The 26245-nt window shown below is 55.3% G+C and overlaps 8 protein-coding genes across 8 annotated transcripts; 4 read left to right on the forward strand and 4 right to left on the reverse strand.

Moving 5' to 3' along the window:
• The first annotated feature begins 1686 nt into the window (after window positions 1–1686).
• Window positions 1687–3646, forward strand: L226DRAFT_491075 (NAD-P-binding protein). Its single transcript, XM_067677338.1, has 10 exons — window positions 1687–1817; window positions 1882–2398; window positions 2462–2621; window positions 2692–2718; window positions 2779–2844; window positions 2905–2973; window positions 3038–3090; window positions 3153–3243; window positions 3293–3447; window positions 3530–3646. Exons 2-9 carry the CDS (start codon window positions 2126–2128, stop codon window positions 3331–3333), a joined length of 780 nt encoding a protein of 259 aa, XP_067532314.1. The 5' UTR covers window positions 1687–1817; window positions 1882–2125; the 3' UTR covers window positions 3334–3447; window positions 3530–3646.
• Window positions 3647–5042: 1396 nt separating this feature from the next.
• Window positions 5043–6271, forward strand: L226DRAFT_468014 (uncharacterized protein; the record flags this gene model as incomplete). The annotated part of the gene is made up of 2 exons (XM_067676107.1): window positions 5043–5349; window positions 5397–6271. 2 exons carry the CDS (start codon window positions 5043–5045, stop codon window positions 6269–6271), a joined length of 1182 nt encoding a protein of 393 aa, XP_067532315.1.
• A 1429-nt stretch (window positions 6272–7700) lies between these two features.
• L226DRAFT_588981 (cytochrome P450 monooxygenase pc-bph) lies at window positions 7701–9835 on the forward strand (the record flags this gene model as incomplete). The annotated part of the gene is made up of 6 exons (XM_067685605.1): window positions 7701–7923; window positions 8136–8528; window positions 8580–9018; window positions 9097–9492; window positions 9547–9646; window positions 9709–9835. 6 exons carry the CDS (start codon window positions 7701–7703, stop codon window positions 9778–9780), a joined length of 1623 nt encoding a protein of 540 aa, XP_067532316.1. The 3' UTR covers window positions 9781–9835.
• On the reverse strand, window positions 9786–16387 carry L226DRAFT_615267 (uncharacterized protein). The gene is made up of 20 exons (XM_067686753.1): window positions 15919–16387; window positions 15334–15868; window positions 15020–15253; window positions 14854–14970; window positions 14554–14798; window positions 14131–14500; window positions 13784–14076; window positions 13400–13730; window positions 12964–13345; window positions 12209–12900; window positions 11777–12156; window positions 11559–11727; window positions 11404–11507; window positions 11138–11344; window positions 11031–11087; window positions 10815–10974; window positions 10318–10751; window positions 10176–10264; window positions 10038–10122; window positions 9786–9981 (listed from the first exon to the last, which is right to left on the reverse strand). Exons 1-20 carry the CDS (start codon window positions 16312–16314, stop codon window positions 9916–9918), a joined length of 5346 nt encoding a protein of 1781 aa, XP_067532317.1. The 5' UTR covers window positions 16315–16387; the 3' UTR covers window positions 9786–9915.
• Window positions 16388–16478: 91 nt separating this feature from the next.
• Window positions 16479–17429, reverse strand: L226DRAFT_491083 (uncharacterized protein). Its single transcript, XM_067677339.1, has 5 exons — window positions 17372–17429; window positions 17215–17314; window positions 17079–17149; window positions 16969–17019; window positions 16479–16911 (listed from the first exon to the last, which is right to left on the reverse strand). Exons 2-5 carry the CDS (start codon window positions 17219–17221, stop codon window positions 16591–16593), a joined length of 450 nt encoding a protein of 149 aa, XP_067532318.1. The 5' UTR covers window positions 17222–17314; window positions 17372–17429; the 3' UTR covers window positions 16479–16590.
• Window positions 17430–18222: 793 nt separating this feature from the next.
• L226DRAFT_167843 (uncharacterized protein) lies at window positions 18223–20959 on the forward strand. The gene is made up of 4 exons (XM_067672597.1): window positions 18223–18420; window positions 18489–19399; window positions 19455–20256; window positions 20313–20959. The coding sequence occupies exons 1-4, from the start codon at window positions 18355–18357 to the stop codon at window positions 20712–20714; spliced, it is 2181 nt and encodes a 726-aa protein (XP_067532319.1). The 5' UTR covers window positions 18223–18354; the 3' UTR covers window positions 20715–20959.
• L226DRAFT_554319 (60S ribosomal protein L44) lies at window positions 20891–21876 on the reverse strand. The gene is made up of 7 exons (XM_067682988.1): window positions 21834–21876; window positions 21760–21773; window positions 21668–21698; window positions 21477–21597; window positions 21318–21403; window positions 21213–21261; window positions 20891–21150 (listed from the first exon to the last, which is right to left on the reverse strand). Exons 1-7 carry the CDS (start codon window positions 21848–21850, stop codon window positions 21148–21150), a joined length of 321 nt encoding a protein of 106 aa, XP_067532320.1. The 5' UTR covers window positions 21851–21876; the 3' UTR covers window positions 20891–21147.
• Window positions 21877–22053: 177 nt separating this feature from the next.
• Window positions 22054–26140, reverse strand: L226DRAFT_491087 (NMDA receptor-regulated protein 1a). Its single transcript, XM_067677340.1, has 15 exons — window positions 25929–26140; window positions 25681–25874; window positions 24911–25114; window positions 24698–24854; window positions 24518–24640; window positions 24357–24467; window positions 23808–24301; window positions 23518–23729; window positions 23387–23456; window positions 23278–23332; window positions 23140–23220; window positions 22886–23077; window positions 22728–22826; window positions 22420–22664; window positions 22054–22357 (listed from the first exon to the last, which is right to left on the reverse strand). The coding sequence occupies exons 1-15, from the start codon at window positions 26077–26079 to the stop codon at window positions 22160–22162; spliced, it is 2586 nt and encodes an 861-aa protein (XP_067532321.1). The 5' UTR covers window positions 26080–26140; the 3' UTR covers window positions 22054–22159.
• Between the last annotated feature and the right edge of the window lie 105 nt (window positions 26141–26245).

Genomic DNA, 26245 nt, shown 5'->3' on the forward strand with positions numbered 1-26245 from the left:
CTCCAGCTAACTCTGTCGCTCCAGCTAACTCTGTTACTCACGCTAACTCTGTCGCTCCTGCTAGCTCTGTCGCTCCTGCTAGCTCTGTCGCTCCTGCTAGCTCTGTCGCTCCTGCTAGCTCTGTCGCTCCAGCTAACTCTGTCGCTCACGCCCTCGTGCTAACTCTGTTGCTCCAGCTAACTCTGTCGCTCACGCTAACTTTGTCGCTCATGCCCTCCAGCTAACTCTATGTGAATAAGTAGTAGAGCGATGAGGTAGCATAGTAATGAAGACTCAGTGGTAGTATCCCATCAAGTGGTTGGTGGCAGTAGTCATATAGCAATGCTGGTAGTAGTTGCTGGTAGTTGGTAGCAGTAGTAGAAGTTGTGGTAGGTGGCAGTAGTAGTAGTAGTTTCTTAGGCTAGACATAGTGTGATCAAACATCACTCATATTTCTATTTTATCCAGCATATGAATCAAGTCTGTCCAGCCTATATTTGTTCTTCATACCACGGACACACACTGGATATATTCACGATTTTCCCAGGATTTGTTTATCATATATTACATTGACAAATGCTGGTTATAGGCCGAACATAATTGAATTTTATCTTAGAATATAATCAGCAAGTGATCTTTGAACAGAGCCTAATCAAACACTGTTCGTATTTGTAATATCAACAAAGTTTATCCGCGCATTTTCTGACCAGCAGATGAAGAACATATTCTGGACATATTACACATATGTTTACCGTATTTCCCCTTGGATTATGTTGTACCTAGTTCAGGTTTTTCCAGTGGATATGTCCCTGTAGATAATGTGGTCATAGTGTTGGACATATGCTGAAACTATTACAAATATGTTCAATATATATCCGCTTGTCGTGTGGTGGATATATTACAACAATAACTAAGGTATCTTTAGAATATGTCGGCTAGATACACAGCCGAATGCCCCCGGTGTTCGCGGTGGGCAGTTGCGACGTGGTGCTGCGTGGAAGTGGCGCACCAACTCTCCATTCCCGTGACCATTGTTGGGCTTCCTCAGCCGCTCGGACTTGCGACTGACCCATCGCACTCTACTTAAGACCCTCGTCGTAGGCACTTCCACTGTCGTGCCAACAAGCACAAAACGTTATATGATGATGGTGGCATCATACTCGAACCTTGTGCCTCAAAGTTGGCAATCGGGGGGCTTTTCCAGAGCGCAGGTATGTTTTCCCCAATGACAAGTCAGGCGCGTCCTCTACTAGCCTCAGGCTCTACTCTAGACCTACAGAAGTAGTCAACGCCTACCGTCCCTGGCTGATCCCAACGCCGCTGATTGGCTGTACATACGCCGTACAGCCACATGTCAGGAGGACCAGGCCAATGGACTCGGACCAGGCTTACAACCAAGACTGAGGTACATACTCCGGAACACGCCTCTGATGGTGGAGGCTCTCGATTCACTGCATCGTCAATGGTCATCTGGCATTTCGAGAACCACCCCAGTGACCCCGCTAGTGAACTCGGGCCAGCCGGCACACGTCGCGGCACTCTATAGTACTTCGAAGTTCGTATCGCTCAAGGCGTCGTAAGTGAGCGACATCTCACTGTTTGTTCATCGGCAATAAAGCGAAGGTTGGGGCTTTCCGGCCGCAATGATACATACGTTCTAGCCCACGACTTGACGAGCGATACATACCACATACATATCTGATCGCCCCTGACTGCTCTCGGCCATTTTAGCTGTCACGATCTTCCACGACATATACTCCGCAATAGCACCTAGGCTTACACGAGTGCCTCGTGATACTTGCGGAAGTCGTGGCACGGCTGCAATCCAGCCTATACCGGTGCGTCTACGTCAACCACATTATCACACGCAACCGCCTTCCTAACATCGAGCGGGTGCACCAGAACGAATCGATTCATCCGTCGTCCGTATATGGTCAAGCAACGGAGACCAGAGTCTAGCACCTCCCTGAGCTCGGTCGCGGCGCTTCCGCGCGTACGACGAGTTGACTTGGCGCTCATGCATCATGGACCGCACTCAAAGGCTCGAACATGAAAGACATACGTATGTATATATAGGAGACCCGCACAGTAGCAGCGGGAACAACACACCTCCTAACATCCCCCAAACCCACACTACGACAACACCATGGCCGCCCTTCTCGCTAACGCTACTCGCGTCGCCCTCGTCACTGGAGCCGCACAGGGCATAGGAGAGGCTATTGCGCTGAAGCTCGCCGGTGACGGACTCAACATCGCACTCAACGATATCCCGCAAAAACGCGAGCAGCTCTCGGCGGTCGCGAAGACGATCGAGGGCAAGGGCCGTAAGGCAATCATCGTCCCCGGGGACGTTACCCTCGAAGCAGACGTCGCTTCCATGGTCAACAAGACAGCAACAGGACTGGGCTCACTCGATGTGGTATGTGTTCAGATTGCTCCTTGTATTGTAAATGGAAGCGGACGCTGCTGACACTGCGAGCAGATGGTTGCGAACGCCGGTATCTTCCTGCAGAAGGGATTGCTAGACACGAGCGTGGAGGAGTGGGAGCGGTTGATGGCTATCGACGGGAAGGGTGTATTCTTGTGCATCAAGGCCGCGGCGAAGAAGATGATTGAGCAGGGTCGCGGGGGACGGATTATCTGTACGTTGCGCTCTGTGCCTCTGCAGGGAGGACTCCTATGTGCCCCTATTCTGACTGACACCATGCACAGGTGCATCCTCTATTGCGGGCGTCCACGGTACGTATGGGACATAACGCCACAATGCATGTAGTATCACTAAAAAGCGTTCTTGATCAGGGTTCAGCACTTGCGGCATATACTGCGCATCGAAGTTCGCCGTGCGGGGACTCGTTCAGAGTGCATGTGAGTGTTTGTCTCCTATCGGAGTAGCAACGCGGTACGAGCGTTATTGACTACTTATAGCTACGGAACTGAATCAGTATGGCATCACCGTGAACGCCTACTGCCCTGGGTTCATCGCGACACCGATGAGTACGTCCGTGCACTTCACACTCGCGCGCGTGCTGCTGATCAATACGCGCATTGACGTTTCCAGTTGCACTCCCTGGAGACGAGGAGAACGGTGGGACGGGTCAGACGATCAAGAAGGTACGTAGCGTGTCAAGCCCAACATTCCTCTGCTAACCCTGTACTCGTGCTCCCTCTTCTAGCTCTGGAATTACCCCGCGGAGGTGGGAAAGACTTCGGACGTCGCCAATGTCGTCTCCTTCTTCGCGAAACCCGAAAGCTCGTTCATCACCGGTAAGTGAAGTGACCCCTCGAGCGGTATAATCTCACATCTTGTGTGCAGGCCAGTCCCTTATCGTGGATGGAGGTTTGAACATGAGCTGAAGAACGATTGCATGGACTACGATGATTGTGTATTAGTATCGCATGGACTTTAGGAAGAGCTTCATTTTCAAATGCATGTATGACAAAAGGGTCCGTCTATCGTAGGCCGCTCTCGTGGGCCGATCGCACGCAACGAAGAGTCGCGGGCAGTAACCCCAACCCAGGTTTGCAAGAGACACAGCAAGCTGACGTGCACGACGATGTCACGTCGGTGGACGAGCAGACACTCGGACTGTGGATTTGCTAGGGTGATACTAGTGGCGCATGCAACTAACTCGTTGCAATGTAGTAACAACAAAGGAAGGAGTCGTTCATGTTTCTTCACGCGATCAACTTGCGATCGGCCCCTTCGTGTAAGTACTATGGCGGGCACGTTGTCCGCCAGCCATTTTGCATGATCAAGCCGAGCCCACGCTGGCACGACCTCCAGCTTTTTGGGTTTCGCGTTGAAGACGCCCGACATCCATGCCAACCTCGCCACGCGCCGACTCTAGCGCCTTCGACTCGGGTAAGACGCAAGTTCAAGTTGACTTTGACCTGACTTTGGTGCACTCCGAGCCTCATCGATACATTCCTCACACAATGACCAGAGTAGCCCTCAATATCATCTGCCCTGACAACAATCTATTCGATATCGTCACCGTGCCTGTGAATGCGTCAATAGTAGAGATCGAAGCCCGGTTGGCCGATACAATATCTGGACGCCTCGTTATATCGCTTGTATGACACACTCCCCAACAACACAGTTTCCGATCATGCTGACGCTTGTGCTTTAGGTCGATCACGGCAAAATCGACGTTGACAATGTTGTTAAACTCGCCGATGTGCGGGATTGTCTCCGTGACGTCAACGACAAGTATCTACTTGAACTGACGCGCAGCCATTTACTAGCTTGGTGGCCAGGGATGCAGGAGGATGATCTTCATATAATAGTAAGACCTGGTGAGTTTCCCATACGTTTTTTCTTGTCATTTGTCTGATATTAGCAGAGCGTTATCCCGCAATCCGTGTTTTCGACCTGAGAACGCGGAAACGTACCACCATGCGGCCTCTTCTCGATGATCCGGTCGCGGAAATCATTCCTCCCGTTAAAGGCCGAGCTGAAGGCAACGTTGATGTCTATAAGGTTGGTCTGGATTTGTGATATCAGCCGTACGTGCTAACATCACTGCAAGGTTCCGGAAGGGACGGCTTGGGCATCTATCGATGAGCTAGAAGGTGCCATCCAGGCTCAGGGAATCGCTACTCTCACGAAGATGGACCAGGCAGAGTTCTTGACAACATTCGCTCCATGGGGATTTATGCCAGAACAACTGCACTTCGTAATTGTTCCACTGAACAGTAAGTCGTCCTCTATCTACTACTTATCTAGACGTTCCAGCCCAACCACAGGGGAGGAAGAGGACACGTTGGAGCCCCTCCCGTTCAATATACGACGCTGGGGCTACTTCAAGCGTACTCCTGCCGTACCACCGTCTTTCGAGGCCCAGGTGTCTGAATTTTGCACCGAGCAGAACAACAAGGCGCACCGGATCTACTGTGGTCGACCATATGAACGTTCGACCCCGCCGTCTCTCCTGAATAAGACCCTGTGCCAGCTTCGCTGCGACCTCGAGTCGATCACACCTACCGCGCAGGACATCCAGTGTTTCCAGTCTCTCCGCATAGCTGCTTGCCAGAACTATGACGACGAGGTCGAACGACGGGACATGTTCACAGATATTCTGCTCCAAGGAGGTATCACACCTGCACGTGCTAATCCTGGATACATCGGTGATACCAGGTACAACGACAGTGGCGATCTTCGCGCTTCTTACTTGAGCGTGGAGGTTATGTACTACGTCCAAGCAATCAAGTGCGAGATTGGCTCCACTAGGGGAGAACCATTCACCGAGGCAATTCATCACTGGCTCGAAGTCATACGTCTCTTCTTTGAATCGACTTCTAAAGGTTCTTCGGACATCCAGGAGAAAGTGGCAAGGCTCAATTTTCCCGCCGTCCTTGTTCTGCACTTTGGTATGTCTCTCCTCTCTTGTTTCAGCCGTCGCTAATTTCGAAAATAGGGCCATATCTCGCTATCGCCGCGGCGGTATTTGGAGAAGAACCTATCGCCGAACTTCTCTGTTGCATCCCTCTTCAGGTCCATGCTACCAACGACCCGCAGATTCAGATGGGAGAGCGGGCACTAGCGGCTCTACGCGTCGCCCTTCTCTCCCTGCGGGATCGTTACTCTAGCATCGCCGACGCCGACAAACGCGACCCACGGGCCGACTTTCCCTTCCGCGACTTCTACGTGGACAGCGACCGTACTCGCCACGAGTTCACGTACGAAGAGGCGACCGATGATAAGAGGATCTTCCGCGTTCTCGAGAAAAAGACTGGAAGGCCTCTGTACGTGAAGTTTACCAAGCGTTACTCCGCTGAAGCCCATCAGTTCGCCCACGCCGCCGGCTTCGCTCCCGCCCTGCTTGCTGTCAACAAATTCCATGACTGGACCGTGATCGTCATGGAGGACACGACCGCTGAATACTCAAACACTATGTGGGATATCAAATGCCCGAAGGAGGTCGAGAAAGGAAAGGATAAGAATAGGGAGAAGAAGGGAAGGGGCAAGGCGTCGAAGCCCGCGGTGTCGATGGAAGCGGCGCAAGAGCAGGTGAGAGCCAGGCTAGGGCTGCTTCACGAGGAGGGCTTCGTCCACGGGGACGTGCGCGACGTCAACGTGCTCGTTCGCAACGATGATGCGCCCGCAAACCGGCCGGACATTCTCATTGTCGATTGGGATTGGGCGGGCCGCGCGGGCGAAGTTGTGTACCCTCGGAACATCAACAGGCAACTGGCTCGCCCTGCGGATGCGCTTGCCGCTGAGAAGATCAAGGCCGAACATGACTTATGGATGGCGGATCGCTTGCTCGAAAGAGTGTTCTCGTACGCGTAACATACCTCTTGTTTTGTTTACTCTGCTGTTCGCCGCGTTACTTGGTTTATACTACATCATACGCGCTGTTGTCGCCTTTCCTTCGCCCTCGTCGACATCTCATTCCAGTTCACTTCCCTCTTCTCTCGTCAACTCGTGAGTCGATGCACATGTCGTCGATCTTGCTGACTCGTCTGATTATAGATAACCACAAGAACATCATCCCTGACTCCTTTGTATAAGTCAAGGGTCTCAATAAAGTCCACCTTACCGAGGCCCACTTCGTCTGGACAGAGCCTCATTCAAAACGCCTCCGAGTGTTCCTCACGATCCAGAAGGAGGACCTCACTGTCACCATCCTCGAGCAGGTATTGAGATCGAGTACCTCGTCCAATACCGGTGGTGTCCGGACTGCCCGAAGCTCGCTACCAAGAACATATGGAAGGCGCTGGTGCAGGTCCGACAGAACGGGCTTGACTTCTTCTACAGCTCGCGCAGTCATGCCCAGAATATGGTTGAGTTCCTGACGGGTGTGGTACCTGTGCGGTACGTGACCCGCATGTTCTCCACTTCGGCGCAAGCTCACATGCATGGTTTGTGCAGGTCGAAACCGTCGGAGCAGCTTCAAGTGTACCTACTCGATTGAGATCACGCCGATCTATCCGCCAAAGTTCGCGCGGCAGCAACATCTTGCCGCTGACGCGCCGCGTTCGTGTCAGCCATCTGGTGTCCTCTCGTCACACCTCTCAGGAAGTAAGTGCACATGCCTTTTCAAACAAAGTCACGCTAAGTATTGAAGTCAAATATGACAGATACGAATCGCTTCACCATCGAAATCAGACAATTCCAGAAGCGTAAAACCTCTTGCCACCCTGGCGATGCGATCTGCGAAGCGTTGGAAGAGTATCAACGGCCCTGTCGTTCCACAAACCGAGAAGTGTCTACGTACAGTATCTCAAATACCAGATACGATAGGTGGAACTTGGCGGCACTGAATTAGCCCCCAGGAGGCATGCCGTAGCCCCATCCCGGAGAGTTGCACATGACGGTCGCATATCTGCGGTTTTGGTCCTCTACTCCTTTATTATCTCAAGAGACAAGTGTAAAGGTTCTGCACCTTCGCTTCCAATAACACCTTTTGTCCAGCTTGCGGACGTCGGCAGAGCTAAACCTCTTCCGACCGAGCCTGTCCGGTTCCGCACAGGAGGTACGGTCAAGCAGGGAATGCAGGGCGCGATCTCCGCATCACGTCCAACCTTCCCGCCTCCACGTGTTCCCGTGGTGTGTACCCAACCTCCAAATGCAGACACCTGTGGCGAACACACATGGGAACGCAGCATGGGATCCGACCCTCTCTTCTCTTTAGCTTCAAGCGCCGGCTGTCCCTGGTAAGTACATAAGATCCCACTCGAAGAGTAATGCCTTACCCTTGCTACCACTGTCTCGCGGCATGCTGTTGCTTGATCGCCTTGTTGGCTTAGACCTTGTCTCGTGGACGCTGGTTGGACTCTCTGTGGTCCTACTCGTCCACCTCGTGCCATACCTTTTCGATCCCCATGCTATTCGCAAATACCCCGGTCCTCTCCTGGCAAGACTGTCCGACATCTGGCTAGGATGGGTCGCAGCTCATGGACATCGTTCAGAGCGCGTTCACGAACTGCACCAGAAATACGGTTAGTCTTTCGTTGTGGGTCAATGATCCGTCCGTTCGTTCTGCGCCCGTGACCGCGCCAAGGGGGAGTCACGTCCCAAAGTGCGCCCGCTGTATGATGCGCTATTAACCCCGTGCCGTGGTCACTCGGTGCTCAGTACACTCTCCGAACAGCATGACGTTCCTGCGAGGCTTCTGACGCGGTTTCTCAGACTAACGTCACTTTCTCGATAGGCACATTCGTGCGCATCGCTCCCAACCATTTATCCATCTCCGACCCGGATGCCCTGCAGGTCGTGTACGGGCACGGGACAGGCACACTCAAGTCCAACTTTTACGATGCGTTCGTATCGATCCAGCGAGGCCTGTTCAACACGCGCTCGCGCCCCCAGCATGCCCGCAAGCGCAAAATCGTCTCACACATCTTCTCGCAGAAGAGCGTCCTTGAGTTCGAACCCCATGTTCGCACACACCTGGCGTTGCTCTTCAAGCAGTGGGACAAGCTCTGCGAGGGCGGTGTCAAGGGGCTTTCTGGTGAAGAGGGCGAAGGCGGCTGGCGTGGCCGCGAAGGTCGCGTCTGGTACGACTGCCTCCCATGGTACAACTACCTCGCCTTTGACATCATAGGTGTGCACCGTATCTTCCCACAATTAAACCTCACATTAACATCTTGAGCAGGCGACCTCGCGTTCGGATCTTCGTTTGGCATGCTCGTAGCATGCAAGGACTCAGCACCCGTCGCTGTGTCCCACAAGGCAGCCATGGCGGCCTACGGAGACTCGGCCGCTCGCGACATCGAGATACAGCACTTCCCCGCCGTGCAGGTCCTGAACGACCGCGGCGAGTACTCGGCCTCTCTTGGCGTCCTCCCGCCGCACTGGCGCCCCCTCGCGAAGCGCATCCCCTGGTTCAGCAAGGGCAACCAGGCCGTACAGCGCTTGGCAGGCATCGCAGTCGCCGCGGTCGCGCAGCGCTTGGCTAACCCTGAGAACGACCGTGTGGACCTTTTGGCGAAGCTGCAGGACGGCAGGGACGACAATGGTGACCCGATGGGAAGAGAAGAACTGACCGCCGAGGCGCTCACGCAGCTCATCGCGGGCTCAGACACGACTTCCAAGTGGGTTGAGTTTCTCGTTTGCCAACCTTGTTGCTGGTTCTATGCTATTCCTGGTTACTGACCAGCGCATACCCACAGTTCATCCTGTGCGATAACGTACCACCTTGCGCGGAACCCACACGTGCAGCGCAAGCTGCAAGACGAGCTCGACCAGGCTCTCGCAGGAGACGACGACCCCGTCGCGACGTACGAGTCTGTGAAGCGCCTCCCGTACCTCGAGACGGTCATCAACGAGGCCCTGCGCATCCACTCGACGTCGGGCATCGGCCTGCCGCGACTCGTGCCTGAGGGCGGCCTGACGGTCTGTGGGAAGTTCTTCCCGGAGGGCACGGTGCTGTCCGTCCCGACTTACACGATTCATCGTGATGCGAGCGTTTGGGGGGAGGATGTGGAGGCGTTCCGCCCGGAGCGCTGGTTCGAGCAGGACAAGGTTGCGGTTCAGAAGACGTTCAACCCGTTTTCGTTTGGTCCCAGGTGGGTTGTCCATTGATATGAATGATTACGGAACCGTGAGTTGACTCTCAATAGGAGCTGCGTCGGAAGGAACCTGGCAAGCTTGGAGCTCCTCGTCATCGTGGCGTCGATCTTCCGCCGGTACGAGTTCGTCTTGGAAGATCCTGAGTACGAGGTCAGTTCGTTTAGTTCCTGCACTATGAGCGGCGCACGCTGATAGAATCTCCTTTCCCCTAGCTAGAGACGAGGGAAGGCTTCCTGCGCAAGCCTGTGGAATGCAAAGTCGGTATGAGGCGCAGAAACGTGTAAGATGTCTCGGGGTGGGTGGCGGACAACTGTGTCAAGCTGGTGGCAAAATACAATATTGTCTTGGCGGCATGCATGGCTACAACTGCAATTAGTGATAACTTCTCATTCTCTACTTCTCGCTCGATCCTCGATAATCTATCTTCCTGTCATGATCTCTGACCGGCACAAAGGACAGCTTGAAGAATGGCTCGACGCGAACCACTGAATAGCACGAGCGTCAGCGTCTCACGACGCGGGACCCAGGGGAAGGTACGGACCTTGAACAGACACGCGGCGTGGAAACGGTTCTTACACGTCTTGCAAGGCTTGCGAGGAAGGCTCCCATCAGTAGCATTGACGACCCTGGCATAACATGTTAAGCTGGCGCCAAGCGTCGTATTGAGTTTGCGACTCACGAGTAGCAGATGGCGCACTCGGCCAATCCCTCGAAGTGCGACGTCACGTTCTTCAGGAAGAAGCTCAGCCCGTCGACGATGCTGCCACTCTGCGTGATCGCCGTTAGTGCCATACGACCCATGTTCTGGAAGGATGACGCACTCTGAAGGTCAGGATCTGCTGGACGCCCAGCACCCATGCTCTCCACCGATCCTCAGTGACGCCCACATACTTCGAGTCCCGGATCTCTATCGTATGCAGCGGCCAGTCAGACGGCAGCTTGACTGTGAGGTCAAGACTTTGCTCGTCGATAGCATACGACGCTGTGACCTCGTTGATAGCGCTGGCGACCTTGACCGTGATGTTCTCCCCAGACAGCTCGGCAGCAACGCTGGGGTCCTTGACGCGCGCGAGCTCTGTGCGAATGATCGCTGGGGAGAAGTGCTTCGACGTGTACGCCGCGACGGTCGTAGACAGCTGCCGATCGCGGCAATCAACGAGCCAGTTGCGGATAAGCGAGGGAACGAGGAGGAGGGCGCGGTAGTATAGGTGCGCGGTGAGGAGCCGGAGGCTGAGAGGCGTGTCGGCGGCATACACTGGGCATAAGAGGAAGACAATGTGAGATAGCGAGTGAATGGCACGAATGGGAAAGTGCTCACGCTCGAGATAGAACTCGTCCACGTCCCATATATCTAATTTGAATACTTTTGCCATACCGCCGTATAGGTCTAGAAGGCCGAAGATAGCAGGCAGCAGTTGGGCTCCTACCAGGTCAAGATCACGCAGCTGGTCGATATAGCCGGACTTCACTTTGAGGGACTGCGTTGGGGATTTGTCAGCGTTTCCAGCATCCTCACTGCTTACACGGGACGTACCGCGTCGGCGAAAAGGTCGAAGGTAACCATCCAAGCCAACAGGTACCCGAACCATCCCTGTCGCAAACCGTCAGCAACTGCCGGGACAAGGAAGTGATATCGGTTACCTGCTCGTGCTCTTCTGCCTCTTCTTGATTCAAAGTGCGTTGCAGAATATCCAAGAGTTCGGGCGGGAGCTCAGCTTTCATGGTTCCCTCGGTATCGACAGCAGCCTCTATAACGAGCTCCTCGGTGTACTTCTTTGCGGCCTCCTGTAAGAGCTGGTATGCCATACGCTGAACATTGACAGAACCGTCCATGACCAGGTGACACATCTGTCAATTCTATTAGTCCATGCATGCGAGGGGTAGTAACTCAGAGCACACTGGCATACCTTAGACAGTGTGTCCTTGGTCAGAAGAGACGAAGGCAGGTCCTGAACAATCTGCAGAGCCAGTTCGCGACACATCGACAAAGGTGTTGACGACTTCTGGTTCTCTATACCGACGTCAGCCACCATGCACACAAATGAGCAAGGGAGAGACCTACCAAGCTTCAACGAAACTAGGTCCCGGATTAGGGTGAGGTTCGCAGACTTCCTCTCTTCCCAGGCCGCCTTCAGGGTCTTGTTCGAGGCCGCGTACTCCTCAATCACGAGAAAGAGTTGCAGTGTTCTCGCCAGGGAGACATATGTCGAGGAATCGTCCAAAGTAGCATTCTACACGGCCGTCAGCTTCATGAGGGGTTCAGGTACACCCGTAGCTCACCTCCAGGTTGTTCTCCATCACATCGAACACGAGGTCCCAGTGCGCGCCAGGTACGTTCGACAGAATTGGCACCAAAGAGGCAAACACGAGCGTCATCTCGCTCTGCACGTCTTCCTCCAGGTCCTCATCAGAGGTGATCCATTGTTGGCACGCTTTCATGAGGTTCACTGCACGGAGTTGAGGGAGGAAGACGATATCCGATTCGGGATCCGGTGCAGAAGCGGCTAGATTGCGGAGCAGCCACAGACCCTCCGTGTTGACCTTCGACGCGGGAATGCCGAGAGTACCAGCTGCGAGCTCGTTGCGGAAGCGATCGAGGCGTGTGGGCTCCGGTGCGTAGCGCGTAACCGAAAAGACAATGGCAAGGGACGTATGAGGGGCTATCACTGCGTTCAGCGAATTCACTATCAAATATCCAACATCGACGCTTACCCAGCTTCTCGATCTTCCGAGCAACGAGCATCCACTGTTCTGCATCCCCTTTTGTCGCAGTACTGAGGGCATGGCGCAGAATCATGTGCAACACACGCGACTCCCTGACTGTATCATGACGCTTAGCGCGGGAGATCAAGTCAACGACAAGCTGCCCGACACCATCCAGACCGCTCGTAGGACCCTGCGCCACTAGAGCGTTCGTGACGGCAGAGTGCCATTGTTCTTCTGCAGTCGGAGAGAGGAGGTAAGTCGAGAGCTGTTGCACCTTGTCGACCAGGCTCTGGAGGGTAGATCGTGACACAGTCTTGGAGAACACAGGGCTTTCGGCAGATGGCAAGTGTTTGAGATCCTCGGCGTAGATGGACAGAGAGAGGAAATGATGGAGGACCCAAATGTTCTCCCGCGCAGCCTGGCGATCGTCCATCAGGTATACCAACAGACCGTGGACCACCCGAGCGAACTTGGAGAAGCCCTGCGAATCGTACTCTGGTAGAGTGATTTTGGAGGTACGATATTGAGAAGGCGGCGGCACGAGCGGGTCGACTATCGCCAAGCTGGCGTCCAGCGGCGCCGACGGAAGCGCTTCAAGCATTCCGTCGATGTCCGTTCGTGACGGGAAGATGTCAGACAGTACGTTGACTTGCGCGCTGAATGACGATGTCGACAGCGACCTCAAGATCTGGTCGGGTCTGGATGGTGGCAACAAGAAGTCAGTTCATGTGCGCAGGGCTCACCATAAGCAGAATACGCACGTCGGTATTGCCAGAGGATCGACAAGCAACTCCCGGAAAAGATGCTTCACGACACCCAGCGTGCTCTTCTTCGCTTCACCAGACGCATTGGCCTCCCACTTGCTCCAAAGTTCTTGCGCGATCGTCACCTGCTTGACGTCCACCTCAAGGACACAAGGCAACAGGAACGCGAACAAGAAGATGTACGGAAAGAGCGAAGCCGCAAAAGACTGGAGGAGCTCCGAGGTGCCCTGCGCGACAAGCCCGTGCAGGAGATTCAGAGGGGTAGCAAAAGCGGCTAAAGAAGCTGTCTCGTCATGAAGAATGCTGTCGAAGTGCAGAACGAACGCGTCCACCAGACCACGGAGGAGGTTCTCGCGACAAGCACTGGAGATGAAGGGCTCTGGAGGACGACTGAGTTAGCACAGACATGACAGATAACATTCGGGAACCTCACGATAGAAAGTGAGCAACCTGCGGACGAGCGCGACCTGAGGTGCATTCGGAGGCGCAGATACAGCATCCGTGAGCATGACACCGGCCACTTCATGCAACTCCTCTCCTTGCGGCCTCAAGTAAGCCGGCAGGACATGGCTTTCTGCCGCATCCAGTAACGCAGGGAGCATGGAATCGATCTCATCCGTGTGGCGTGCGACCTCTTCAAGCACTTTGTGCCAGACTGCCAGACACGCGGTTTCGTCTTGCCGATACTTCACGTAGAGCAGCAGGAGAGTCGGCATCGCGATGAGAAGCTTGTAAGTTCTGTTCTGCACGAGGTCGTCTACGCCCTATCGGATACGTCAGAACGGTGCATAGTAAGGTGAACGACCGAAGTTCGTACCTTCGCCACGTCGGCGTCGGAGAACACTACATCGCCAAAGGTGTCCAAGATACCGACAAGCGACTCGACGCGGTCTGCCTGCGGCTCCTCGGCGTCCAAAAGAGCAGCACACTGGTCCAGAGCAGCCCTGATGACCGCCTTCACGAGTTCGGCCGCAGCATCACCGGGAGCAGACCCCTTCTCAAGCGTTGTGGTGAAGTGCTTGAGCACTTCCGGGACCAGGGCTGGGATGACGTCCTTGGTAGAAGATTGGACTTGTTCAGCGATGACGCCCCACGCAGTGTCGAACAAGTCTACAAGGCAGCCAGGGTCAGTCGTCATCGTCGCAGGTGATATTATGCGCCTACCTGGGCGAAGCTTATGGAGTGTTGTAAGTGTCTTTGCCAGTTGTTTACCGACATCCTTGCCCTCGACCTTCAGTCTTCCTGAGGCAAGCTCCTCCCACGTTCGCTTCGTCTGCTCCCGGAGGATGGTCTTGATCGCAGAGTCAACGTCCGAAGGGCTGTCCGCAGAGGCACCGTGTAGTAAGGAAGTAGCCTCCTCCGGAGGCGCAAACAGAACCCGACGGACAAGGAACACGAGACACTCCAGTAGCGACGAGAGGAACGCAGTGGACGCGGCCACTCGGTCAAGTGAGTTCAATACACGCGCATCCACGGCGGCCCAGAAAGACGTGAATAAATTTTCGAGAGGCTGCGAGGACGAAGCTGCAATGGTCTGCGAGGGTGTGATCAGTACATGAGGATCTGAAGCGTCCTGTATGCACGCACCGACGAGGGGATGGTGGACACGATGATGAGAACCGCAGGGTATCCTTGCGCCGGGGAACCGGAGCAGCCGGTCGCAAGGAACTGCAAGAACTCTGCATATGCTTGGGACGGGGTCGCCGGCCCAGAGGCGACAGGTTTCGAGGGCGGTGCCTTGGGCGCGTCATCATCCTCCTTCTCGGATCCCTCGTCTTCATCCTCATCTTCCTTCTCTGACTCGGCTTCGAGCGTCCAGGCGTTTGGATACGCTGAGGTGTCATACGCCAATCAGACGAAGCCAAGGTGCTGAACAAGAACGCGTACCTTTCAAAAACATGAGCAGAGGTTGCCACATCGAAGCTCGGACAAGTGGATCGGGTTCCACCCAGGCAGAGCGGAGGACAGCAGTACTCAGCGTCGGGAGTAGGGCATCCATATGGTCTGCTCAAGAATCAGCAATGGTAACGAGAAAGAGAAGGATAATGCTTACCTCTGCATTTATTGATCAAGAGCTGAAGAAGTGACCATGCAGCTCGTCTGACAGGTGGTTGGTCGAAGCCAAAGCCTTCTGTATCGACAAACGGCGGCGACTTCCCATAGTATAGTGAAGACCACAACGCGGGATTCGCCAGAGCCGAGAGGTAGTCGTGGCCAGCCGCGTTCGTCTCCCCCTCTTGCTCACTCTCACTTGCCTGCACCTTCGGTTTCTCCGGAAACTTGGCATCTAGAATATACGCGCGAAAGGAAAAGGTGATGCCATTGAACACATGTACATATGTGCGACGAAAGACACAGGACACCCACTCAGGACCCATTCGGTAGCCCCAAAGGCACCTACGCGCAGTCGCGCCTTCCTATCCTGCTCCTTCTCCTCGTCCTCTTCCGCCTTCGGGCGCGAGTGGACCTCCTCGTCCTTGCGGACTGGGGTTCCTCGCCCAGAGCCTCTCCTGCTCTGGGCAGGCGTCGGGATTGCGGGCTGCGGCGGGTTGATGTACAGGTAGACCCCGGTGGGATCGAGCAGTGTACGTTGGACGAAGTCCCAGAGGCTCAGCAGGAGAGTGGAATCGAGGAGAAGTTTATCGTCGGATGCTGTGGTGGTCGATACGTACCTGGTCCATGCCTCCTTCGCGTATGATGAGACTTGGCGATCGACGTCATGCACGGCGAGACACCAAGAGCCGAGGATCGACTCTGCTTGGTCAGAAGAGACCACTTCGCGAAGCTGGAAGAATGTTTGGGTACGAAGTGCGGGGATCTGGAGGATTGAGGTATGCAGCCCGACGGCAAGCAGTCGAATGCGTCTTGACGGATGGATGAAAAGGCTAGGAAGATGATGCAGCTGCTCTCCATAGGTTAGATGAATTCGGGCCACACGAGCGTAACACGCACCCAGACTGGAATCGTCTCTGACAATGTATGAATGAGGTACTCGCCCTCATCGCCGCGCTTCGCTCTGCCCACCCAAGCTGTCTGCAGGTCCTCCAACGCGCGTCGTTTCGTAGTCGCATCCTTCTTCGAAAGTAATCGGAGCACGACCAGGAGCTCCGGAGGTAATCTTTGCGCGAGGCCAAGAGTATTGAGAGGATCGGGCTGTACTGGGGCAGGCTTGACTGGAGGAATGTAGACCTTCTTCCGCGGCTCTTTCTTGCTCTTCTTATCTTTGCCCTTGGGCTTCTTCTCCTTAGGCACCTGGGGCTCCTCTACGGCGCCGTGAGCGGCTGCCGCTTTGCGAGCGTGCTTCTTGCGCGTCGCGGAGGACGCGGACGACTTCCCCTTCGGTGCCATGGATTGAGGTGGTGGTTGGGGGTCAAGATGGAAAGTGCTATGTCCTGTTCATGAGTCTGAGTACAAGTACAGTCGAGTCCTGGTTGAGTCTTTGCGGGACCGCTGCTCAATGACGAAGTGTGGCGGAGATCCGATCACGTGAAGATCATGAGCGCCACGAAAGGCCCAGGGCCATGCAACCTTGCGTCGTAGGGACGGAGGCAGATATAGGGTTCCAAAACGAAGCAGAAAGAACAGATAATGTACAATTATACTGAACGACGCGAGACCTATAAATCATTTGGATTCCAAAGCTGCAAGTTGATCCACCAAATCCTCCATAACCGACTTCGTGCGCCTGTGTCCCGAGTCATCCCCTGAAGTCGTCGACCCTGGGACGTTAGGTACCCCAGAGAATCGTTTGGTCGGAACCAGCGGCGTAGAGCTGGGTTCGAATCCAGGAGCAATCCTACGCAGAGCTTCCCGTTTGCGTCGTTCCTTCTCCTCTTCCCGTGCCTTGAGGTAGGCCTCGCGACGTGCAGCGTGTGCGGCGAGTGTTGATCTTCGAGATGCCTCTACTGTGAGGACGTGCGGCTCCAGAGTAAAAGGGTAGACGAACTGGGAATGCAAGTCAGTCATAGTCCTCAAAACCAAGGTGATATCATGGGTGCTCACATATGCGGTAACACTGTCTGGCAAAGGATGGATATCTGGCGGGTGCTCTACCTGAAGAATCGTGAGCTTGAAAACATGGACATACGATATCAACAAGATAGTCTACGCACGGGTCGCGGGAGGCGCAAACTTGGGGACTTGATCAAAGGAACGGCGGACGCTCCTGCGTACTGCGATTGCGCTGAATGGCCACGAATCCCATAAAAAACGGCATATAAAGGGAAACGACACGGGATTCACACTGACTTGACATGCCTCTTTCGTGCGATGGAGAATCGAGGTTCCTGAAAGAGTGTGTTAATGAGGAGGGCGAGATTTGTCGATGTAACAGTCTGGCAACAGTCACCTAGTTAGCCGGTTAGACATGTCATGATCCAATCGAATACAAACATCTGTAACCTACAATGTGAGTCCGGGTTCTGGCGAGTGGTTAAATATGTTCTAGTGGTAGTAGGCGAACATGACGCGAGCGTTCGTCTCGCGCGGATGCGCTAAGCGCCTACTAGTGTCTCTCCCGACCATGACCACAGCTTGGCCTGCTCTCCTTGCTGTTAGCCCTCAATCTATCCACCATTGGAGATCTCTCCGTATGATGCCTTTAGCTGCCAGCAACACACCACCACGTTCTCATGTCTGGGAACGCCGCTCAAGAGCACATATCATGACCGCGCAGAATCCAGATGGCGTCCGGAGATTCAAGTGTATGAACAGTTGTCTGGAAGGAAGGCAAGCCAGCCATGTTCTCTCCATTTCTGTGGCTTGTTGCAGCGCGATGCGGCAATGCAGTTGCTGTCCATTCAAACGTCTAGGACCGATTGCGACCCTGCTCGCGGCGCGCGCGTCGTACTGGCTGAACCGATGTACGTTGGTTGTGGAACTCCACGCACGACCCCTCGCTTGCAGTTCCCCGTACCCAGACATATGTATCGTACCCCGTATATCATTTTCTGTGTTTAGTCAAGTAGCGCATTATGAGCATACGTTAGAGAATCCGAGTACATCATTCCCGGTTGCGCCAAGGAAGGTGCTCGGTAACTGCGTTTGTGTAGTTTTCCATGCAGTACACACTTGTCCATTTCTATCATGGTTCGCCGTACGCGTACAACAAAAGACTGTGCAATATGCCGGAACAGGGCGTTCTTTGTCCTGAGCGGGGAGATGATTCCAAGCTTGGTATGGATGAGCCGGGCAATTCGGCCGGATGATGGCTCTAGCTTCGCGCTTCCATCGACTGGTATAAAAGGCCCTTGACTTCCACGCCAACCTTAAGCTCCATCTCCCCGTGTCTCATCCCGTCCTCAACCACCTGGACCCGCACACATACATCTACTCAAAGTCACGACCGGCGACGCTCTTGCATCCCAGAAATTACAGGTTGTGCGACTGATGCCCCCGCGAGACAACATGCCCGGCGGTGTACGCAAACCATACAACCCGGACAGACGATGCCATGTACGTGCTCGGTCTTCTATGTTCCCTACCTCCCGTTGTCCGCGTGTTGAGTGGTGGTGGTGGAATAGTGGTTTGACAACAATGGGAGGCCTTATAAGCGTCTCGACGGTGGACTGGGCTGTCCCCGCATCAAGACATGTTACTTTGCACATCCCACGGACGGCGAGCACTGGCGCAACTCTCGACCATCTGGAGAACCTCCCCTGCAGTACCTGACTGACGACGAATACCGCCTGATCGTCGGTCGCCATCGTTCTCCCGGCCGCGCCCTCCCTCCGGACCACCCCGTGCTGAACCGCCGCCGTTCCCTCAGTGCGGATAGACGCAGGCGCGAACGCGAGCGGGAGCTTGCGCGTCGGCGGTCCGCCAGCCGTGAGCGGGAGCCCACGCTCGCGTCGCGGCTCCGTGGGCGGCCCCCAAGTCCTATACGGGAGCGCGCCGACGGACGACCCGTTGGGTACAGGAGCTCGCGCTCGCGCTCGCCTCAGCGCGCCCGAATGCAGCGTACCCCGCCCGACATGAGCGGCGCGCCCAGGGCGCCACGTCCGTATGGCTCACTTCCCGATGGTCCCAAGAATGTAGGCCCGTCAGGAAGCCCGCTGGTTTTCCCAAAGGTCGAGGCTCAGGATGTTCCCATGAGAGATGTGGTAAACAGGCAACCGGGAGCGCGCGAGTCGAGTATCGCGAGCAGTCATGACCCGCATCGGCCTACACCGTCTAGGGCCATCCCGAATGCTCCCCATGCTATGACAGCTATGACCGCTTCTGCGATGTCAACTTCACCAGCGTCCATAGCAACCGCGGCCCCCACCTCGGACGCGATCAATTCTCTATTGGAATCGTCCACTGTTCAATGGCAACAAATCTCTTCTGCAGTCGCTGCGGCCACGTCTGCAGTTCCAAAGCCCAATGATCCGAACGCTACAGTGGGTGACTTTTCTAGCGAGGAAAAGCACAAGATCTGGACAAGTCGAATTGAGTGAGTAACCCGCACTGGCAAAGACGGCTGACCAACGAACCGGTCTCGCAACTAGATTACTGGCGGCCGCGACGCGCATACACAATGACTGTCGAACCATGGACAACGATATCAAAGACTACAAACAGTTGGTCGATTCTTTCAGCTACGGCACGCTCCCCGCGGAAGATAGAACCGTAATCGAGGGCCACCTGCACACTTTGCAGTCGCAGCTAGGGCAGAAATCGGACGAGTTGAAGAAAATCTTAACCCAGTTGACCGCCGCGAAGTTCTGGCCCACGCACACAACCAAACAACCACCTGGATCGGGACAGGAGACCGTGAATGCGGAGATCGCAAGCCAAATCCAGACGCTCAAGGGGTCCGTCTCGCAACTGCATACCATGTTACAGGCCGTTAGAACGCGCTGGGACGAAGTGCTCGCGAAGCTACAGAGCGACGGGAACTCGAGCGCGAATACATTCCTTGCAGAAGCCATTGTACCCACTGAACTCGAAAAGATCCGTGACACCCTGACCTCGATCGAAGAGCGACTTGGATCCGTGGAGAACGAAGTAACGCGCCCGAAGGAAGTATTTCTCGAACAGGTCGACGCGATCGTCGCGGAGAATGCGCAGTCGGTTATCCTCGCCTCGACGGGCAACGTCCATGCACAACCCCCAGCTCCACGCGCCGCGCTCACGGACGAGCAGCTCAAGATGCTTCAGATCCTGCAGCAGAACGCCGCCGCCACCGCACAGCAGGTCAATCAACTCTCGAAGCAGGTGACACAGTTGGCGGCGCACAACGATCAGCTCAAGACCGAGAGTATGCAGCTGCAAGGGGAGAACGCACAGCTCCGGCAGCAGCTCGAGGAGGCGAGTACCACGCCCACCTCTTGAGCTTCATCGTATTGACACCGCACGCTCGATAGGTGCGGGCTGCAGAATCGTCGCAGGGAGACTCGAAGAAGATCGACAGGATGCAAGCCGAGATGCGCGCCCTGAACGCCGCCGTCATGGCGTACATCTCGCACAGCCCGAACGCGGCGCCTGCGAACCCGACGGCGGACACGCTCGCCCAGCAGATCACCCCGCAGATCGTCAAGTCCATCCCCGAGCTCATCGCCCCGGAGTTGCAGGCCATGCGCAACCAGCTTCAGGAGACGCTTCGGATCCAGCAGTCGGAGTCCGCGAAGGAATTGTCGTTGAAGATGTCGTTGACGTTACAGGCGGTGGAGGCGATCCGTGGGCTGGTGGGTGGAATGCACAAGAGTCCTCGTCCCACCGCGGCTGCGACCCATGCTGCTCAGGTGAACGGGAACCCGAGCTCGTGAAGGGGGGATCAGCTAGCTTCGTTCGTCCATTCGTTCGTGTGCGTTTCTCATTGCTTCTTCCCATATTTATGTCACTATGCATCCCAACCTCCTTATACGAACTACGAAGTACTTGATCCTTGCTCGCACGTATTGTAGACTTGTTATCGCTCTCATGCCGTCATGTATCTGCAATGCCTGCGCATTCGCTCACTATGTACGCTGTATCAATACCCGTCTCAATCTCACGTATGCATCCCACATCGTCTTGGAAGCTGGTCACACGAGAAAGCCGGATGTAGTCCAGGGACTCCAGTCAGACCCATATGAATACAATTTTGTGACTTGCGTCGCATATGCATGGAGCGTGCATACTACATAGTGCGCGGATGGTAGATAGTGGCAGCAATGATACGGATAGCGAGACAGGGAAGAGTAGACGATGCGGAGACAATCACTGCAGACACCACGGTTAGCAGGACGGCTCCTTGCAAGCATACGAAGGGAGAAGGTACTCACGAACTGGAGCGCAGCACCCTTCGTCTTCTTCTCACCACCGAGCTCGAAGCTAGATGACGACGGGTCAGAGCACGGCGCAGTGCGAAGAAAACAGCGGCGACGTACTGTTTGCAGCGCTTGAGGGAGAGCTGCATCTTGTACTTGCACACAGTGCACTCTAGCCGAAGCACGACCTTCTTCGTCGTCTTGGCCTAACATCCGTCGCACGCTCGGTCAGTCCCCATGCCCGTGCAACCTCGACACGGACAAACGACAACGACGCACCTTCTTGTGGAAGACGGGCTTGGTCTGACCACCGTAACCCGACTGCTTACGGTCGTAACGACGCTTTCCCTGCGCGGCCAACGAATCCTTGCCCTTCTTGTACTGGGTCACCTTGTGGGGCCTGCACGACGATCGAAACGCATTCATATCCCTCTTGCTCGTGCACAACAACAGAGACGAAGAGTACTTACGTGTGCTTCCGGCACTGCTTGCCCTTGCAGTCTGCAAAACCCTCGTCAATGTCCTGTTCCTGTGCAGCTCTATCTCTCCCATCGAAACTCACAGGTCCGGCGAGTCCTGCGCACGAGAACATACCATCAGCATACAGGCATAGCGGGAGAAACGTCCAGGACTTACTTGGGGATGTTGACCATGGCGGGAGTGTCGGCGGCGGCTTGAGGCTTGCTGGGTTTTGGCGTACGCACTGACGCTATACTCTTCGTCTGTGGTCCTCCGACGGAAACGGCAACCAGTTGCAGAGATAAGGTTCAAACTCCGCTTCAGCCACTAGGCCTCCGGCGCTTACCAGCCTTAGCGCTAGCCTTGGAGACGGTACGAGTTGCTTCAAAGTTCACGTCGCGCTCAGAAACCAATATCTATGAGAAGAATTGATCGATGAAGCATGTATATACGCAGATTGCACATGTGTTCTAGACATGGGTGTATGCAGAGAATTGTCCGATTTAACTGATGACCTCCGCCTTCTCCTCGAGCGCCTCCGCAACTGGGTCTTTCTGTATCACAGCCTTCCGCGCAGCAGCGAGCTCGTCTGCAGACAGGAAGAGCGTCGACAGCTCGAACTTCCCTCTGGCCGCCTCACGGAACTCGTCCGCTCGTGGGGACTGGATCTCGTTGAGGAACGCGACGGACGCGAGAGCAGTCTGTGGCAAACAGGCAAAGTCAGCTCGAGCAGGAACTACTACAGCAGGAAGGGAGGGCGTACCTCGAGCTTGAGATCGACTTCTGCGTTCAGTACATTGAAGACGGACGCCTCCACCTCGTCACGAGGCGCACCCAATAAGCGCGAGACCTTCGCAGCAGCGAGGATGGCGTCCGCGCGCGAGGAATGTTGCTGGAGGTACTGAGAGTTGAATACCTCCAGCGACACTTCGTCAGGGAGCAGCTTGGTGATTGCTGCTGACGCGGCAGTCACGACAGCCTCCGATGGCTTCTCCTCTAGCGATGACCCTACGGAAACAATCAAGATGAATTGGCTCTATACAAGTAGATGGGAATGAGGATAGGACGTACATCGTCGCTTGAAGTCAACCACGCGGATATGCAGTTCTGGTGAATCGGCGTCCAGCGAGTGGGCGGAGTTGAGTGCGTGAATAGCTTGGAGGTACTTCTCTGCAGTTGCTGACCCCGTCAGCAATCCTTTTAGATCAACGCCATACCAAGCCACGTACTTCGCCGGATCGCGACGTCGTAGATAGCAATCCACGCCTCGACGTTGTCCTTTGCCTGCGTCGCCAGCGGCTTGAGCACCTTCGCCGCACGCTCCAGAGGGTCTGGCGCTTGCAACGATTTCGTGCCGTCCGGGTCTTCGTCCTTTGGAGGAGTGACCTCGAGGCCCTTGTCCTCGTTCCCCGCATTGCTGGCTGCCGAGTCCCAACGCTAGTAAGACGGCTGTTCGATGTCGAAGGAGAAGGTCGATACTCACCCTTCTTGGCCTCTTCCTGCACCTTCTTCTCCGCCTTCTTCGCCTTTTTCTTGGCCTTCTTCTCGGCACTTGACAGATGTGCTGTAGCAGATGTTTCAGAGCACAGCCCGGAAATTCGAACGCAGGGAGCGTACTCACATTCCCCGTTCGACTTTGCAGCTATTGAGGGCTCGTCATGGACCTTGACTAATATCTAACCAGAGACATTCAGCGTGTTGCCAACATAGCCCATTGAGTAAGCACTTACTCGAGAAGCCTCGATGGCAGAGTGCACGTATGCAGGATGTGACCGGAGCTTGTCTTCCCACTGGATCAAGCTGCACCACACAGAGTCAGCACCATTCTCAACTACGGAGCTAGCGAGCCACCCGCACTCACTTCAAGTAGATGTTGATTGTAAACTTCCGCACGGAGTAGCCATGGAAGTCGAACTGGTCGTCCTCGAAGATGTCAAAGACCTTGAAGATCGCATCGTACTTCTTCAGCGCCATCGCGAGGTTGCCGTTCCGCAAGTGCGCGTCCGCCTCCTCTGTGAGATACCCCAGCGACTGCATGTCTTCCAAGTCCTGCGACGGACTAGGCGCGTCTTTCTACCAGCGGGCGTGCAAGTTCGCGCTCAGTTCTCTCTGCCCTCATCGGCAGCGCGAACAAGCGTGAATAATGCTCACCTTGGTGAACAGCCCAAAGACCTCGACTGCCTCCTCAATCAGACCCGCCCGCAACCGGTACTTGCCGCACTTCGTGTTCAAGAACCGATCCTGCAGGTCCAGCGTGCGCGCGAGGTCCATGCACTTGGCCGCCCCGAAGGGGTCCCCGGCGCGCTTCAGCACCCGGGCCTTAAACATGTACAGCTCCGGCAGCGTCGGGGTGTGCGTGATCGCTTCGTCGAGGAGCTCGAGTGCCTGCTTGTGCCGCCCGAGCCAGGAGTGGTGTTGCGCGAGGAAGTAGAGCGTCCAGATGTACTCTGTCGGGTCGGTCTCCGAGGGGGCAGGGTCGGTTGATGGGTGTGCGAGCGTGGAGAGGATCGAGGTGGCGGTCTGTTCAATGATTTCGCGTTTCTCGGGGGAGCGATAGAGAGACTTGAGGTCTGCGAAGAGGGAGGGGACGCCCTTCTCGAGGCGTGTACGGAGGAAGGGTTCGAGGAGCCCCTTGAACTCGTCACCTGTATGAGTTCAGCTCAGGCTGTAATGAAGAGCACATGTGGTGACAACACACACCGAGTGCAATGTCGAGTGCGAGTCGGCGCGGAGCAGACGCTTTCGAGAACTGCTCCGAGAAGTCGTGAAGGCTCTGCACAGCCTTACTACGGTTCTCGTCCGTGACAGCATCTGTGGCAGTATGAGCACGCGCTCATGCATGATGATCTTGTTCTCCTCACCGATATCGATGCCGCGGCTTGAGAGGAACCCTTTGTAATAATCATAACAGTCCGGGTTCTGCTCGATGAGACCCTGCCAGGCCTGTTTGGCCTCGTCCTTGCCGGCCTTTGACAGGATGCGGGCTGAGCCAGGCATACTGAGTAATGCCGCCTACTTACCAAGGGCGCACAGGAGCTCACCTCGGAACTCCATGATCGCTACGCGGTCAATGATTGTCCGCTCTTTGGCGCTAGCGTCCAGGAGGGCGATAGCTTCAGTGTAGTCACCCAGGTCTTCCAGAACGCGTACATGGTAGAGCAGGATTTCTGAGAACTCGACGTCGTAGTCGGGCACATTCTACATAGTCTTTCATTACCACGACGATTCGTGCATTCCACGGTTGGCGTGCATACCTTGATGATACGCTCGTACTGCTCAAGTACTGCCTTAGCCTCCGTGAGGTTTCCGCTCAAGTGGTAGGCAACAGCAAGTGCGATCCAGTTCTGCCGTAGTTGCGGTCGTAACCGGAGGAGGGTATGACGCGTCTCCACCAAGTGATCGTATTGTCGGAGTTGTGTCTGTAGATGCGCGGCATCGCGAAGGATGTTCATGTTCTCCTGTAGGTCTACGTTAGTTCGCCGATGGAAGAGACATGAAATCAGAGCCAATTAGGGTGTCTGTAACTAATTGCCGTCCCTTGAATCAGACACAGCGAGACAGATACGTTGGTCCTCCCCATGAGACCCACTACACTGTAGTCCGTGAGAGTCGCGATGGCGAGATTCATGAACAACCGCTCAGCGGGTCCAGGGACTCCCAAGCAGAGTCTAAGTCTGGCTAGCCCGTTCACGAGGGCGCCAGAGAAGCATGGCGGTCCTCGGGTGTGACACATGCGGTCTTAGATCGCGCAGAGCTAACCCGAATGCAAAATTTGCTGAAGAGCCGTGGAGACGATCTTCGTATACCGAGGAGGAGACTCAGCAATACTCGGGCAAGTCGGGCGAGCCGAAGCAAAACGAATGCTTGTCCCGAACGATTTGGGAGGGTGTGATGGGATGCAATGGCAGACAAAAGTGTCGTTGAATGCCTTCCGATGTACTCCACAGCGTACAGAAACATTTTGGAGATATTTCGGGGATGTGCCGCGGGAACGCATACATGTATACGAGAACAGAGTACCCACCTTGTCGAAGCGCAATGCCTGCGTATACGACTTCAGCGCCTCCTCGTAGTTTTTCTGGCCCTTCTGGATGAGACCGAAGACATGCCAGCATATGTGGGAGGTAAGGTCGAGCCGGACGCCTTGCTTCACGAAGTCGAGACCTTCGTCCCGACGTCCAAGATGTGTGAGGATGAGTCCCTTCATGCATAGCGTTTCTGCGAGCATGCATGTCAGCATCGTTACATCGCAAATACATGCACGCGACATACCGCCATGGTTAGGGAACTTTTTGAGGATGACGTCCGCGGTCTTGAGACCTTTCTTGAGTTGCCGATCCTCGTAGTAGTGGAGGACCTCCTTGAAGAGGCCGGACTCCTTGGACGGCAGAGCCCTGGACGGCGGGATCCCGGCTGGCGGCATGACAAGAGCGACGAGGAAAGCAAGGACGGCGGCGAGGTCGAAGACGAAGACGTATGCGGAGGGAGCAGCCACAGTGAGCTGAGCGAGGTGGAAATGGACGCGCGGGGAAAACAAGAGACAACAACGCGCGACGCGCTTCGTGCACGCTCTCCCCGCCTCCGCCTCC

This window comes from Lentinus tigrinus (assembly GCF_003813185.1).
Source record: "Lentinus tigrinus ALCF2SS1-7 unplaced genomic scaffold L226scaffold_27, whole genome shotgun sequence".
Taxonomy (NCBI): Eukaryota; Fungi; Basidiomycota; class Agaricomycetes; order Polyporales; family Polyporaceae; genus Lentinus; species Lentinus tigrinus.

Coding starts and splice junctions, on each gene's coding strand:
- L226DRAFT_491075 (XM_067677338.1), top strand. CDS start 2,126: ATGGCCGCCCTTCTCGCTAACGCTACTCGCGTCGCCCTCGTCACTGGA. Junction 2,719..2,778: donor CTCTATTGCGGGCGTCCACG/GTACGTATGGGA, acceptor GTTCTTGATCAG/GGTTCAGCACTTGCGGCATA. Junction 3,091..3,152: donor CGGGTCAGACGATCAAGAAG/GTACGTAGCGTG, acceptor TCCCTCTTCTAG/CTCTGGAATTACCCCGCGGA.
- L226DRAFT_615267 (XM_067686753.1), bottom strand. CDS start 16,314: ATGGCACCGAAGGGGAAGTCGTCCGCGTCCTCCGCGACGCGCAAGAAG. Junction 14,971..15,019: donor CTTGATCAATAAATGCAGAG/GTAAGCATTATC, acceptor ATTCTTGAGCAG/ACCATATGGATGCCCTACTC. Junction 11,088..11,137: donor AGGCAGAAGAGCACGAGCAG/GTAACCGATATC, acceptor GGTTTGCGACAG/GGATGGTTCGGGTACCTGTT.
- L226DRAFT_491083 (XM_067677339.1), bottom strand. Junction 17,020..17,078: donor GTTTGCGCCTCCCGCGACCC/GTGCGTAGACTA, acceptor ACGATTCTTCAG/GTAGAGCACCCGCCAGATAT. Junction 16,912..16,968: donor CAGACAGTGTTACCGCATAT/GTGAGCACCCAT, acceptor TTGCATTCCCAG/TTCGTCTACCCTTTTACTCT.
- L226DRAFT_167843 (XM_067672597.1), top strand. CDS start 18,355: ATGCCCCCGCGAGACAACATGCCCGGCGGTGTACGCAAACCATACAAC. Junction 18,421..18,488: donor ACCCGGACAGACGATGCCAT/GTACGTGCTCGG, acceptor GTGGTGGAATAG/TGGTTTGACAACAATGGGAG. Junction 19,400..19,454: donor ATCTGGACAAGTCGAATTGA/GTGAGTAACCCG, acceptor TCTCGCAACTAG/ATTACTGGCGGCCGCGACGC.
- L226DRAFT_554319 (XM_067682988.1), bottom strand. Junction 21,598..21,667: donor AAGCAGTGCCGGAAGCACAC/GTAAGTACTCTT, acceptor ATCGTCGTGCAG/GCCCCACAAGGTGACCCAGT. Junction 21,404..21,476: donor AGCCCGTCTTCCACAAGAAG/GTGCGTCGTTGT, acceptor GACGGATGTTAG/GCCAAGACGACGAAGAAGGT.
- L226DRAFT_491087 (XM_067677340.1), bottom strand. CDS start 26,079: ATGCCGCCAGCCGGGATCCCGCCGTCCAGGGCTCTGCCGTCCAAGGAG. Junction 23,078..23,139: donor GCAGGAAGAGGCCAAGAAGG/GTGAGTATCGAC, acceptor GGGACTCGGCAG/CCAGCAATGCGGGGAACGAG. Junction 22,665..22,727: donor GGTTGACTTCAAGCGACGAT/GTACGTCCTATC, acceptor TTGTTTCCGTAG/GGTCATCGCTAGAGGAGAAG.